General features: G+C 47.6%; 1 protein-coding gene across 2 annotated transcripts; it reads right to left on the minus strand.

The window, feature by feature from the left end:
* Positions 1-1,704: 1,704 nt before the first annotated feature.
* ca5a (carbonic anhydrase Va) lies at positions 1,705-15,289 on the minus strand. 2 transcript variants are annotated; one of them, XM_056598922.1, is made up of 7 exons: positions 14,737-15,289; positions 11,489-11,686; positions 10,091-10,209; positions 8,937-9,032; positions 7,661-7,723; positions 6,805-6,963; positions 1,705-1,894 (listed from the first exon to the last, which is right to left on the minus strand). In XM_056598922.1, the coding sequence occupies exons 1-7, from the start codon at positions 14,876-14,878 to the stop codon at positions 1,742-1,744; spliced, it is 930 nt and encodes a 309-aa protein (XP_056454897.1). In that variant the 5' UTR covers positions 14,879-15,289; the 3' UTR covers positions 1,705-1,741. The 2 variants fall into 2 exon arrangements, with proteins under 2 accessions (XP_056454897.1, XP_056454898.1); XM_056598923.1 differs by lacking the exon at positions 14,737-15,289 and adding an exon at positions 11,814-12,126.
* Between the last annotated feature and the right edge of the window lie 107 nt (positions 15,290-15,396).

The raw sequence follows: 15,396 nt of genomic DNA on the forward strand, positions 1-15,396 counted from the left end.
TTAAAGGCAGTGTTCCAGTAACCTGGACAGCAGTCGGTTGGGTGCCAGCCAGGTTTCAACAGCATCTCTGCATTATTAAAGCTAGTTTCAAACGTCAAACTCTGGGCAGAGCAGTGCTACTGGGTTAAGTACTCCAGAGGCTGAAGGCTTGGCTGTAGAAGTCAGATAGCATGCTGCAAAACTTTTATTGCACAAATATCCTAGCAATACCTGAAAATTGCCCATGGCGTGATGCAAAAACAGTGCCATCACTTTTATTATTACTTTTATGACCTCCTTCACTGGGGGTTTGTGTGTGTGTATGCATGGGGGTGGGGGTAATGCTTCTTAATGCAGATATGTTTTGTTGAGCCTTGCACAGTGTAAGTCAAACAGGAAAACATTGTAAATTGTACAATCAGCGACATTCTGAACACACATCATGATATAAACTGGTTCCCTTCTATCCTCCAAACCACGGTCAGGCTTTGACGGTGTTACATTAACCTCACGTGCTTGTGTGCATAGTAACATGGTTAACATAACCCATCTGATTTAATGCAGACACACAAACACATACTCCAGAAAGATATCCTCAAAGAGGAATATGTAGACATTCCTAAAATCTCTTTGTAACAGCCTAAAAATTAAAATGAGAACCTTCTATAATTCAACAACAAGCACTACACGACAAATAAAAAAATTAAAAGATCACTCAACGAAACAACCATTACAATTGCTTAAATGCTGTTTTTAAAACGTCAGTATAACTATCTCTATAGGGAAACCCAAACTTTCCTATCAGTTAATCAGTTTAAAATCTCTTGGGCATTGTATAATTAACAGGTAGCAGCATGAAATTGCTTTCATCAATGTTTTAGAATCACATTCCCGAATTTAGGACGCAACCTGCAGTGGTGACTGTGACCAGCAGATGGCGCTATCCGGTTCCTGTTTAAAAACAAATCTTGCAAATCAAATGAATTAATCAGTCTCCTATCATACCTGGAGGCATACAACCTAGAATGCTTTAAGAATCGATTTTACCCATATTAAAAACACCCAGCTATTACTTGATTAGTAAGGGAAAACAAAACGTATACATATGCAAAAAACATATATATATATGTTATTTTTTGAGTTCATGTGCTATACAGACTATGAGAGTCTGCATTTATACTCGTATATATTTTTAAAACCAGCAGAAAACAATAAAACCCTAGATCCTTAAAACCCTCTTCACTACAGCAGTCTCATATATGACCTTGCTACCGAGACTCCAAGTCTCCAACCGGATCCAGCCTCCAACGCATCACTGCTGCTTCCTCTCCTCTCAGGGCTGTGGCCACGGTCTAACACGGGACGAAGACAACGGCACTTGTACAGTGGTGTGTGTGTGTGTGTGTGTGTGTGTATGCGTGTGTGGTGTGTATCAGTTTGCATTGGCCAAAGATCTGTCCGGAAGTCTGTCAAAGTGTAGCATCATAGAGTGTCTGTGTGAATGGGGGGGGGGGGGCTTCTCTGGGTGACTGTTTGGGTGAGTGCAGCCTGTCAGAGGGCGGGCTCTTCCAGGTCAGAGGGCGGGCTCTTCCAGGTCAGAGGGCGGGCTCTTCCGAATCAGAGGGCGGGCTCTTCCAGGTCAGAGGGCGGGCTCTTCCGAATCAGAGGGCGGGCTCTTCCAGGTCAGAGGGCGGGCTCTTCGTCAGGGGCGGGCTCTCCAGAGGGGCGGGCTCTTCCAGGTCAGAGGGCGGGCTCTTCCAGGTCAGAGGGCGGGCTCTTCCCCGGTCAGGAAGGGTGAGAAGGAGGAGCGGATTGGTCGGCCTCGAAGCGGCTGCTGCACGCGGAAGTTGTTGACCATGCCTTTCTGCACCTCCTCCTCAGCAGACGTAAACAGAAGGCTCCGGAACACCGCCAGCTACGGGGGGGGGGGGGGGGGGGGGGGGAGCATAGATTGAGGCGGAGAATGCGGAAAGCGCTGGAGAGACTAAAAGAGAACAAGAGGTCTCGCTCTGGGGCTGCAGCAGGGCTGGGAATGTCGGTTAGCAGGCATGTGGTCGAACCCGCCCGCCCATCAGACTGTAGAGGACAGCCTGTACTATGGTCTGAGGAGACAGAACCAGCACCAGACTGTAGAGGAGAGCCTGTACTATGGTCTAACAGAACCAGCACCAGACTGTAGAGGAGAGCCTGTACTATGGTCTGAGGAGACAGAACCAGCACCAGACTGTAGAGGACAGCCTGTACTATGGTCTAACAGAACCAGCACCAGACTGTAGAGGACAGCCTGTACTATGGTCTGAGGAAACAGAACCAGCACCAGACTGTAGAGGACAGCCTGTACTATGGTCTGAGGAAACAGAACCAGCACCAGACTGTAGAGGAGAGCCTGTACTATGGTCTGAGGAGACAGAACCAGCACCAGACTGTAGAGGACAGCCTGTACTATGGTCTGAGGAGACAGAACCAGCACCAGACTGTAGAGGACAGCCTGTACTATGGTCTGAGGAAACAGAACCAGCACCAGACTGTAGAGGAGAGCCTGTACTATGGTCTGAGGAGACAGAACCAGCACCAGACTGTAGAGGACAGCCTGTACTATGGTCTGAGGAGACAGAACCAGCACCAGACTGTAGAGGACAGCCTGTACTATGGTCTGAGGAAACAGAACCAGCACCAGACTGTAGAGGAGAGCCTGTACTATGGTCTGAGGAAACAGAACCAGCACCAGACTGTAGAGGAGAGCCTGTACTATGGTCTGAGGAGAAAGAACCAGCATCAGACTGTAGAGGAGAGCCTGTACTATGGTCTAACAGAACCAGCATCAGACTGTAGAGGACAGCCTGTACTATGGTCTAACAGAACCAGCATCAGACTGTAGAGGACAGCCTGTACTATGGTCTGAGGAAACAGAACCAGCACCAGACTGTAGAGGACAGCCTGTACTATGGTCTGAGGAAACAGAACCAGCATCAGACTGTAGAGGACAGCCTGTACTATGGTCTGAGGAAACAGAACCAGCACCAGACTGTAGAGGACAGCCTGTACTATGGTCTGAGGAAACAGAACCAGCACCAGACTGTAGAGGACAGCCTGTACTATGGTCTGAGGAGACAGAACCAGCACCAGACTGTAGAGGACAGCCTGTACTATGGTCTGAGGAGAAAGAACCAGCACCAGACTGTAGAGGAGAGCCTGTACTATGGTCTGAGGAGACAGAACCAGCACCAGACTGTAGAGGAGAGCCTGTACTATGGTCTGAGGAAACAGAACCAGCACCAGACTGTAGAGGACAGCCTGTACTATGGTCTGAGGAAACAGAACCAGCACCAGACTGTAGAGGAGAGCCTGTACTATGGTCTGAGGAGACAGAACCAGCACCAGACTGTAGAGGACAGCCTGTACTATGGTCTGAGGAGACAGAACCAGCACCAGACTGTAGAGGACAGCCTGTACTATGGTCTGAGGAAACAGAACCAGCACCAGACTGTAGAGGAGAGCCTGTACTATGGTCTGAGGAGACAGAACCAGCACCAGACTGTAGAGGACAGCCTGTACTATGGTCTGAGGAGACAGAACCAGCACCAGACTGTAGAGGACAGCCTGTACTATGGTCTGAGGAAACAGAACCAGCACCAGACTGTAGAGGAGAGCCTGTACTATGGTCTGAGGAAACAGAACCAGCACCAGACTGTAGAGGAGAGCCTGTACTATGGTCTGAGGAGAAAGAACCAGCATCAGACTGTAGAGGAGAGCCTGTACTATGGTCTAACAGAACCAGCATCAGACTGTAGAGGACAGCCTGTACTATGGTCTAACAGAACCAGCATCAGACTGTAGAGGACAGCCTGTACTATGGTCTGAGGAAACAGAACCAGCACCAGACTGTAGAGGACAGCCTGTACTATGGTCTGAGGAAACAGAACCAGCATCAGACTGTAGAGGACAGCCTGTACTATGGTCTGAGGAAACAGAACCAGCACCAGACTGTAGAGGACAGCCTGTACTATGGTCTGAGGAAACAGAACCAGCACCAGACTGTAGAGGACAGCCTGTACTATGGTCTGAGGAGACAGAACCAGCACCAGACTGTAGAGGACAGCCTGTACTATGGTCTGAGGAGAAAGAACCAGCACCAGACTGTAGAGGAGAGCCTGTACTATGGTCTGAGGAGACAGAACCAGCACCAGACTGTAGAGGAGAGCCTGTACTATGGTCTGAGGAAACAGAACCAGCACCAGACTGTAGAGGACAGCCTGTACTATGGTCTGAGGAAACAGAACCAGCACCAGACTGTAGAGGACAGCCTGTACTATGGTCTGAGGAGACAGAACCAGCACCAGACTGTAGAGGACAGCCTGTACTATGGTCTGAGGAGACAGAACCAGCACCAGACTGTAGAGGAGAGCCTGTACTATGGTCTGAGGAGACAGAACCAGCACCAGACTGTAGAGGACAGCCTGTACTATGGTCTGAGGAGACAGAACCAGCACCAGACTGTAGAGGACAGCCTGTACTATGGTCTGAGGAAACAGAACCAGCACCAGACTGTAGAGGAGAGCCTGTACTATGGTCTGAGGAAACAGAACCAGCACCAGACTGTAGAGGAGAGCCTGTACTATGGTCTGAGGAGAAAGAACCAGCATCAGACTGTAGAGGAGAGCCTGTACTATGGTCTAACAGAACCAGCATCAGACTGTAGAGGACAGCCTGTACTATGGTCTAACAGAACCAGCATCAGACTGTAGAGGACAGCCTGTACTATGGTCTGAGGAAACAGAACCAGCACCAGACTGTAGAGGACAGCCTGTACTATGGTCTGAGGAAACAGAACCAGCATCAGACTGTAGAGGACAGCCTGTACTATGGTCTGAGGAAACAGAACCAGCACCAGACTGTAGAGGACAGCCTGTACTATGGTCTGAGGAAACAGAACCAGCACCAGACTGTAGAGGACAGCCTGTACTATGGTCTGAGGAGACAGAACCAGCACCAGACTGTAGAGGACAGCCTGTACTATGGTCTGAGGAGACAGAACCAGCACCAGACTGTAGAGGAGAGCCTGTACTATGGTCTGAGGAGACAGAACCAGCACCAGACTGTAGAGGAGAGCCTGTACTATGGTCTGAGGAAACAGAACCAGCACCAGACTGTAGAGGACAGCCTGTACTATGGTCTGAGGAAACAGAACCAGCACCAGACTGTAGAGGACAGCCTGTACTATGGTCTGAGGAAACAGAACCAGCACCAGACTGTAGAGGAGAGCCTGTACTATGGTCTGAGGAAACAGAACCAGCACCAGACTGTAGAGGAGAGCCTGTACTATGGTCTGAGGAAACAGAACCAGCACCAGACTGTAGAGGACAGCCTGTACTATGGTCTGAGGAAACAGAACCAGCACCAGACTGTAGAGGACAGCCTGTACTATGGTCTGAGGAAACAGAACCAGCACCAGACTGTAGAGGAGAGCCTGTACTATGGTCTGAGGAAACAGAACCAGCACCAGACTGTAGAGGAGAGCCTGTACTATGGTCTGAGGAGACAGAACCAGCATCAGACTGTAGAGGAGAGCCTGTACTATGGTCTGAGGAGACAGAACCAGCACCAGACTGTAGAGGACAGCCTGTACTATGGTCTGAAGAGACAGAACCAGCACCAGACTGTAGAGGACAGCCTGTACTATGGTCTGAGGAAACAGAACCAGCACCAGACTGTAGAGGAGAGCCTGTACTATGGTCTGAGGAGAAAGAACCAGCATCAGACTGTAGAGGAGAGCCTGTACTATGGTCTAACAGAACCAGCACCAGACTGTAGAGGAGAGCCTGTACTATGGTCTGAGGAGACAGAACCAGCACCAGACTGTAGAGGAGAGCCTGTACTATGGTCTGAGGAAACAGAACCAGCACCAGACTGTAGAGGAGAGCCTGTACTATGGTCTGAGGAGACAGAACCAGCACCAGACTGTAGAGGAGAGCCTGTACTATGGTCTGAGGAAACAGAACCAGCACCAGACTGTAGAGGAGAGCCTGTACTATGGTCTAACAGAACCAGCACCAGACTGTAGAGGAGAGCCTGTACTATGGTCTGAGGAAACAGAACCAGCACCAGACTGTAGAGGACAGCCTGTACTATGGTCTGAGGAAACAGAACCAGCACCAGACTGTAGAGGACAGCCTGTACTATGGTCTGAGGAGACAGAACCAGCACCAGACTGTAGAGGACAGCCTGTACTATGGGATGAGGAGGAGTCTGTGGGCACAACAGTTCACGACTGATCCCCAACAACAAAGGTTTAGGATTAGCCCAAAACTTTTAAATCCGTCTCTGGAAACACAAAAATGTAGTGTGAATTTATTTATCCTTTCCCATTTGGTTGGATAGTCCCGTTGAGAATCAGACAAAGAATCACTTATTCTGGCTGTACACCACAAACAGTCCTCTGATGGTGTGCCCAATCACATAGTACACTAGTGTCTAGAACCTTAGCAAACAGATTCTTAATAACATATTCAATTTCCACAATTAAGATTTAATCCATAGTAACCACCTTTTACCATTGATATTGTGTGGAACCCCTATGCTAGCCAAATGACCCAAAGGCCCAAGACTCCAGGGTGATGAGAAGGAGAAAGGTTATGGCTATGTTATGGTGCATTATGGGTATAAAGTAGTGCACTATGTGGTGAACCAGATTATTTACATTTCGGACAACACAAGGAAAAGGGGACTCCCCAAGTAGTTCACCACCGATCCACTTGTGCCCTGACACAACCAGAGCCGGCGGCTTCAGTAAAGAAACAGACGGCTGAAAACAGTCCCGCAGGCTACCTGGTCGTGGCTGACTTCGATGTGCTGCTTCATGACGATCCAGGTGACGGCCTCCGTCAGAGGGGGCGTGGTCAGGGAGCCATGGTAGGTCCAGTAGTCGTTGATGTTGCTAGGCAGCAGACAGGCCGGGTCGAACCGTTCAAAATCCACCGTGCTGTCCTGGGGACGAAAGGAACATACACACACACACACACACACACGTGCACACACACACACACACACACACACACACACACACGCACACTTTAATTAAATCCAATGTCTAACCTCTAAGCAGCTTGTGTAAATATAAATGTGCAAATTTCCCCGAGACAGGCTTTCTTCTCAACCTCCATATGTGGAACATAAAGAGCTGCCTGATGGGTCTTGGTAAACATTGTCCGGCATGGTGTCCCGAACACGCAACAGCTATTGTTATCTCTTCAGCGCCGAGTCCAATAAATCATTACAACAATCCAGACGGACCCGTTATCAAGACCAAACACTCATATCTGAACCGTTCAATATTGCACCATCTTAATAGAACGAGGTATTGACACGGGTAAGTCTGCTGGGTGTCTTTATTCTACCCCCCCCCCCCCCCCCATCAAGGGCTGGCATTAAGTCTTCTGTTGTTGTTCAATTAAAAAAAACACATTAAAACGTGTTCCTTCCTGATCCTATGATAATGCTGTTATCACGGTCTCTGTTCTCCAAAGAACTGCACAGCCTGTCCCAATGCACTTAGCTGACGGACGTCTGACTCAGCGTACGAAACAAACCCCCCCCCCCCCCCCCCCCCCCGACCCCAAGAACAAAACAAACGATCAGAGCGCTGGATTTGTGCGCGCGTGTGTGTGTGTGTGTGTGTACCTACCTTGTGTCTGACAGCGGGCAGAGCGTCGACTAGTTTCTGCAGTCCTTCGTGTCTCTTTCCGATCTACAACAAGGAGAGGTGAGCTGTTTCAGGGTCCCCCAACATCATGCACCACGGGGCGATCATGTTCACACACACACCAGAGGCATGTTGTCCGACCACGTGGATGTCTGTGTGTTTTGGTGTGTCTATGCGTGTGTGTGCCTTTGAGTGTGTGGGTCTGCACGCTTTTGAGTGTGTGCTTTTGAGTGACTGAGTGAGTGAGGGAGGCAGTGAGTCAGTGAGTGAGTGAGGCAGTGAGTGAGTGAGTGAGTGAGTGAGTGAGTGAGTGAGTGAGTGAGTGAGTGAGTGAGGCAGTGAGTGAGTGAGTGAGTGAGTGAGTGAGTGAGTGAGTGAGTGAGTGAGTGAGTGAGTGACGCAGTGAGTGAGTGATTGAGTGAATGAGGGAGGCAGTGAGTCAGTGAGTGAGTGAGGCAGTGAGTGAGTGAGTGAGTGAGTGACTGAGTGAGGCAGTGAGTGAGTGAGTGAGTGAGTGAGTGAGTGAGTGAGTGAGGGAGGCAGTGAGTGAGTGAGTGAGAAAGTGAGTGAGGCAGTGAGTAAGGCAGTGAGTGAGTGAGACAGTGAGTGAGTGAGGCAGTGAGTAAGGCAGTGAGTGAGTGAGGGAGTGAGGCAGTGAGTGAGTGAGTGAGTGAGTGAGGCAGTGAGTGAGTGAGTGAGGTTGTTTGTGAGGCAGTGAGTGAGTGAGTGAGTGAGTGAGTGAGTGAGTGAGTGAGTGAGTGAGTGAGGCAGTGAGTGAGTGAGTGAGTGAGTGAGTGAGTGAGTGACTGAGAGAGTGAGGCAGTGAGTGAGTGAGTGAGTGAGGGAGGGAGGGAGGGAGGCAGTGAGTGAGTGAGTGAGTGAGTGAGTGAGGCAGTGAGTGAGTGAGGCAGTGAGTGAGTGAGGCAGTGAGTGAGTGAGGCAGTGAGTGAGTGAGGGAGCGAGGCAGTGAGTGAGGCAGTGAGTGAGTGAGGCAGTGAGTGAGTGAAGGAGGTAGTGAGTGGGTGAGGCAGTGAGTGAGTGAGGCAGTGAGTGGGTGAGTGAGTGAGGCAGTGAGTGGGTGAGTGAGTGAGGCAGTGAGTGGGTGAGTGAGTGAGGCAGTGAGTGAGTGAGTGAGTGAGGCAGTGAGTGAGTGAGTGAGGTTGTTTGTGAGGCAGTGAGTGAGTGAATGAGTGAGTGCGTGAGTGAGTGAGGTAGTGAGTGGGTGAGTGAGTGAGTGAGTGAGTGAGTGCGTGAGTACCTTGAGGAAGACACCGATAACAGCCAACCCGTTCTCCTCCATGACAGCCTCTTCAAACAGGTCATACTTCTCCGTGTTCCAGTGGACGATGTGGAGCTGGGAACAGATGGATCACACATAATATCACACGCATTGACATGAATAAATACAAATGGATGTATACAGCCAGCAGTCTTTGGGCCAAAACACTGCTTTGACTGTTCATCCAAGTGGAACTGGTAATTGAGTATTTCTTTGTTATTTTGTTTAATTTACAGCCCTTAGTTAGTTACATTATTAATCCTCCAAGTCGGATTAATAATGTTTGACTTACATTTGGTTGTATGATTGAAAGTGTGTGCATAAGCACTAGTAATGCGTTTACACAGCTTTTACATCTCTCTGAAGTTTAACTATTATTCTAAAACACACGTCCTGTTTTACAGCTGATCAGTGCAAACATCAAATATATTCAAGTACGCAAGGAAGGGATTCAGCGAGGCTCCAGATGTATATTCCCACACCTTATGTCACCCTCCCACTAGCTTTGACCAACCCTTAAAAGAGTGGTACAATTTTACAATAGTAGAAGTATAATCTATCTATCTACTCCAGGTGTATGTTTTGTATGAAGCCTGGCCATACAAATAGTGGCTCTCTGGTGCATCCAGGACACATGACTGGACGCATTGAAACCTGAACAGCACAGTGTGCGGACTATCGATGGTGTAACCTGACCCTGAATCTCTCTATCTATCCCTCCCTCTCTCTCTGCTTCACACACACACACACACACACACACACACACACACACACACACACACACACACACACACACACACACACACACACACACACACACACACACACACACACACACACACACACACACACACACACACACGTCATTAAAGGCACAGTTGAAGTTGGAACCCTTTTGGGTAAATCATCCACCGTGACGGGTTAATAATTAATTGTCATCACATTGTTGTGTTATTGTGTTTCCGGGGAATGTACTGGAAATATACCGGGGAAAAGAGATCAAACATATCTCAGGATTCAATGCAGTGATACACAACACCTAAGTGATGGTCGATAATGAAACCCTCCTCTTGGTACGATGGCGTTTCCTGCTGTGCTGCCCTCAGCCGGGCCAGCACTGGGGCGTCACTTACCTCCGCCGGGAACAGCTTCCTGTCCACCGTGTGCTCGGAGCCCCAGGCGTTGCTCTCGCCCCAGTGGAAGTGGAACTGACAGAGGCGGAACTGGTCTTCCAGGGGGCCCCCTTTCAATGCTGCACCAGAGACACAAGTTAAAGAAATATGGATTCATTTTGAGCCCACTTCAATTTAATTGATTTCGGACTTGTATTTTTTCCTCTTTTTTTTTTCCAGATATTGTTATAACCTGATATTAGTCCATTTGGATTTGAAACTGTTCACATCTAAGTACTTCAAAATAATATATGTTTAGAATAATTGTTCGTCGTATTCGTTATTATTCTAACATCCAGACAGCAATCAATAAATCAAATGCCCTGAAACATAAAACGTAAGGTATTTGTGTCTGTAATAAGGCCGTCCAATCAAGAGTTGGGCCTACTTATAGATTGTCTGATCTTATTGATCAATGATATAAGCAGAGTTACATCGAAGTTAATGCATATACCGGGGCTGCAGAATGCAACACTGACCTAGTTAGTTTTGGACAACATAAAACCAGTAGCCCAACAATATCAGTGATAGCCCATTTACAAGGGCTAATAAATCGCTAAATCGCCCCATAAACAGTTTACTCTGATTATTATGAAGGTCTATTAACTCAACATCAGGGACATATGAGGTGTGATAGAAGACTGTTGAGTCAGTACTGCATTACTTTAGGACACTGCAAAAAATACAACTGCAAACTTCCCCAGATACTTTAGTAGCGCTTTGGGTTTAAAGATTACTAGACTTTTTAGAACAGTCTGTGATTATGTCATAAAAAGGATATTTCGATGCCTTTCATTTTTTCACTTTCCTATTTTAGCTCATTGAGGAGTACTGAAGCACAACCCAATCATTTACTCCTGCCCCATAAACTGCCTAAGCCCCTACAATAGTGTATACGGTTTGTGGTCAGAGTCACATGACATGTTAACGGTCATGTGACCACAAGTCATCAATTCCACGTGGCAGCTCACGGTGCTGGATCCACTACATCTTTATTGTTCTTATCTCGAACCCTGCGGTTTGTGCAGGGTGGGTTAACCTTTGTTAGAATGAAGTATTTTCATCCTTAGTCATCCAAAATAATTCAATCAACTATGGCGATGCTAAAGTCAATACAGCGAAATACTAAATACATAAGCTATTATCAAGTACAAATACAAATCACATTTAAAATGGAAAAAATGTACGCATCAAAAAAAGAAGTGCAAGATGTCGAATGGCTACAACAAAGAGTTCATGGAAAGACTCCAAGAAACTGGCTGCTGGCCCAACGCCACAAGCATCTGTGTCGGGAACACTCCTCGTTTATCAGGTCGCCACTGACTCAGCCGGTTAGTTTATAGAAGCAGCATCTCTTACTGGACTTGTCTGTGGTGTCGTCGTACTCCACCAGGAAGGAGTATCCGTTGTTCCAGATCTGCTGGCAGGTCTGGGGGTCGTACGCGGGGACCAGGGGCTTCAGATGGGGGTCAAACAGGCTCTTCCGAACCACAATGTCAATAGGGGACTGGCGGTCACCTCCCGGGATGGCCAGGGGCTCCTGCCACATTGGATGCACTGTGGAGAGGGAGAGAGGGGGAGGGGGGGGGGAGAGAGGGGGGGATAGAGAGAGGGAGAGTTAGAGAAGACAACAAAAGGAGAATGATAAGGGAAGCAGGAAAAGAAGAAGAATGCTGACACCTACTTTTCATGCAGTGCCCTCCCGCTTCCTGCATCTTCCTAAAGCAGTCCATTTTAAAAGGATAACAATTTTTTTTAAATATATTTTATACCCAAGTTTATAACTAGTATAGACGGTCAAAAAAATAACTTAAGCGCAAGTCGTAGCCCAGCTCTACCAGCCTTCCTTTTCTCAAACCCTGGTCTCCGAGAAATGGCAAAAAAAGGAACGAGTGAGCAATCTTAACTTCCGTCTATCACCTCCTTCTTCTCTTTCCTAAGAGGAAAATACAGAAAGGCAGAAATGTGGGCAGGCTGTGCAAAGAGTGACACACGGAATGTCCAGCCCACCCTCCTCCCTCTCTGCCTCCCTCTCCTCCTCCTCCCTCTTCTCCTCCTCCCTCTCTGCCTCCTGCTCCTTCTCCTCCTCGTCTACCAGTGCAGCCAGCAGGGGGGGGGGGGGGGGGGGGCGAGCCGGAATGGTGCCGGGTCATAACAATCCACCCAGACCGTGACCGGTCAGCGCCGGGCGATCCCGCCCCTCCAATAACCTCCCCGCCTTCTCCTTCAACCGTTTCTCTTTAAAAAACAAAACCCTGCGGCAATTATTAAAAAAAACAGATCTATAAAAGTAGGTCAGTGTGGTCCACTTGGGAACCGATTTTTCCGTGCTTTGATTCCGAGGTCAAGTGTGCACGACCCGGTGTTCGCAAAACACAAGGCTTCCATTTCAATGCTGCCGCAGAAAACAAACTTCAGCTAATCCCGTCAACTCTTGAGAAAATAAAACATTAACCAAGACTGGTTTCTCTTCACTTCCTTTTATTATCCACCGGCCAAAAGAAAGGCTCCAATACGTCGTCTGGCATGCATCAACCTCACTGAACAGGTCTGACTGGAAGACAACCCGATCACTATCTCAATCGAGTGGCATAGACTATTGTGCTGCATGGCTTTGTGCTAGAAAAACAAAACACATTAGTGTCCTTCAGAACCTCGCACACACACACAAACACACCCACGCAGAAATGCATAGCATGCATGGCGGCTTTGTGTGGCCAGCCCTGGATAGTCTCCCGTGTAGCGACCAAGGTTTTGGGATAATCGAATGCAAGTGGAACAATTAACAAACGGATGTTTTAACGAGTTGCAGCTGGCGTTACTTTGTACAGAAGGTACATAATAGTTGGTGCCCAATTTGGTTGGCCAGAGTGAGACTGTGCATACATGGCAACACGCCCAGAAGGCACGTATAGCTGCCTGAAGTGAGCGATTACGTTCTACACATTCGGAGACCTTTGAGACGGTGACTGTGATAAACGGCTCTACAAATAAACTAGACGTGTCGAAGAAAAAAATAAATCATGAATTACAGATTTCTCTTATCTGTAGTTTAGTGATGAAATATATTAAATCTAGCCTCATGTAAATTGTTTCAACAGCCTGCCCAAATAATTTTTTGAAGGGTTTATAATTGCATGTGTCCTTATATCAAAGAAGGAGCTGAAAATAATCTTGTTTTCTTTCTCAATTGGCGGAAAATGAAAAACAATGTTTCATGTGGTCCCACTGCTGGCATAGCAGCAACACTGACGTGAATTTGGAGTGGGGGTGCCCAACTACTCCAACAACACCCACCAAAGTGATGTGACTGCAGGCTGCGACCGCAAACCGTGCAAAGCTTCACGAGATACACCCACGTCTCCATGGCTGGTAGTAAGTGGATGGAACGCAACCCGCACACTAGGGCTTTGGCTGACAATGCCACCATTGTTTGTTGGTGGCATCGCGCGTGTGCGCGTGTGTGTGTGTGTGTGTGTGTGTGTGTGTGTGTGTGTGTGTGTGTGTGTGTGTGTGTGTGTGTGTGTGTGTGTGTGTGTGTGTGTGTGTGTGTGTGTGTGTGTGTGTGTGTGTGTGTGTGTGTGTGTAACTCGATTTACATGTGCGTGTCATTAGATCACGGCACCAGGCCTATGTGAGGTTCTTTTGAAATGCTTGTTCTACTTTCTAATGTCCTTCTTTAATGTTTCTTTAATCCTAATCTCCAAGGTGAAGCCATACACTCTGCGGCTACAGAACGGAGTCATTTGGGTTTTGAGAGAGGGGAGCCTGCATCCTCCTTTGGTCGTTTACCAGCAGAGTTCTCCCTGCTGTCTCTCCAGTCACTCAATAAAACATTTGTAAAAGAACACGTAAAGAGTAGCAGACTAGTTAGGTATACATAACCACTCTGTTTTTATTGTTCCAGCCAGAACTTGAATAACTCCTATGAACTTAATTGGTTCCACATGCCCATCGTTAAGATGGCAGCATAAAATGGTGTGTGTGTGTGTGTGTGTGTGTGTGTGTGTGTGTGTGTGCGTGCGTGTATTTTTTATTGTTGTCAAGGGTGTGGTTAAGACAAGGTGGAACATGTCGTACGGGCGTGTCTGCGTTTTTGTCAAAACATGAGGAAATAACCTTTCGCTATTGTCAATGGTTCTGTATTAAACTCAATTTTTGTTAAATTCTTCCTGCCTGAGCACACATGAAGAGGATCTTGAAGAGAGATTGGACAATCATCCGTTTGGATTTCCAACAACTGATCACTTCAGATGTAGGATGCAAAGTCATGTTTATTTTCCATCACGTTAACGTACGCTTAATGTGATGTGATTCGTTTTACATCATTTTGAGGGCTCATGGTCTCTATCCAGTAATATGAAAAATCCTCTAAATTATTTCCCAGTATCACCTTGCACCCTCATCACAAATCAAAAACAGGTTGTTTGAGAAACAATCGTTTCTTAAAGTCGTTAAGATGAGCCATTTGTCTATGCAAAATGAATCCGCAGGCATGGGAGCCATATTGCCTTTTACTACTAGGACTACTAGGTAAAAGCAGATAACAACAGTGATGCACAAGTGGTGCCATTTCATAACTAGTACAAGGTTTAAACAGTACTCACTGTGTGAAAGCACATATTTGCTGGAGCATGCGGTGAGGTTACATCTTCTCACTGGGACCAGCCGCTGACCCTTGCCTTGTCTGGATAGCTGTCGATGGAGCAGCCGACCGACTGGTCGTATTATTGAGGAGAGGGTCACCATATTGGTCGAGCAAAGAAAAACGCTTTTAAGGCGAGCTTTGCAAATAAAAAGATTGCCCAAGTGTATGCGCGTTTAAGTCTTCTGCGCGTTCACCTGCCTTCGAAGCAACCCTCCACTCTACACAACTTTGATCCAGCCCAGTGAAACAATAACAGTCTCCTAGCTCGTCCCTGCTATCATCTGATTGGAGGCGGACGAACGGGGCTGGCTTCTGCTTCCAAAGCGATTGATGTCATCGATAATTTAAAACATGGCCGCAGAATGTAAAATGGTCCTCGATAAGTTAAACAATTTGGACCCAGCACGAATTGACCTTGGCTCTGCAAACACTTTCCGAATGATACGGTGCGCCCTTACCACGCATACAGCCGCTAAACAAGGCTGGAAAATATTTACCCTGTGTTGTTTGCGTACAATGCGGATGTAATGTGGAGTAGGGGTCGCCACATGAAGAACCAATCAGCGTTTTACTTGGAGGGGCGTTAGTGATGATGTAAGCACAATACTTTCATGTGCTC

Source organism: Gadus chalcogrammus, chromosome 9 (assembly GCF_026213295.1).
Source record: "Gadus chalcogrammus isolate NIFS_2021 chromosome 9, NIFS_Gcha_1.0, whole genome shotgun sequence".
NCBI classification, from domain to species: domain Eukaryota; kingdom Metazoa; phylum Chordata; class Actinopteri; order Gadiformes; family Gadidae; genus Gadus; species Gadus chalcogrammus.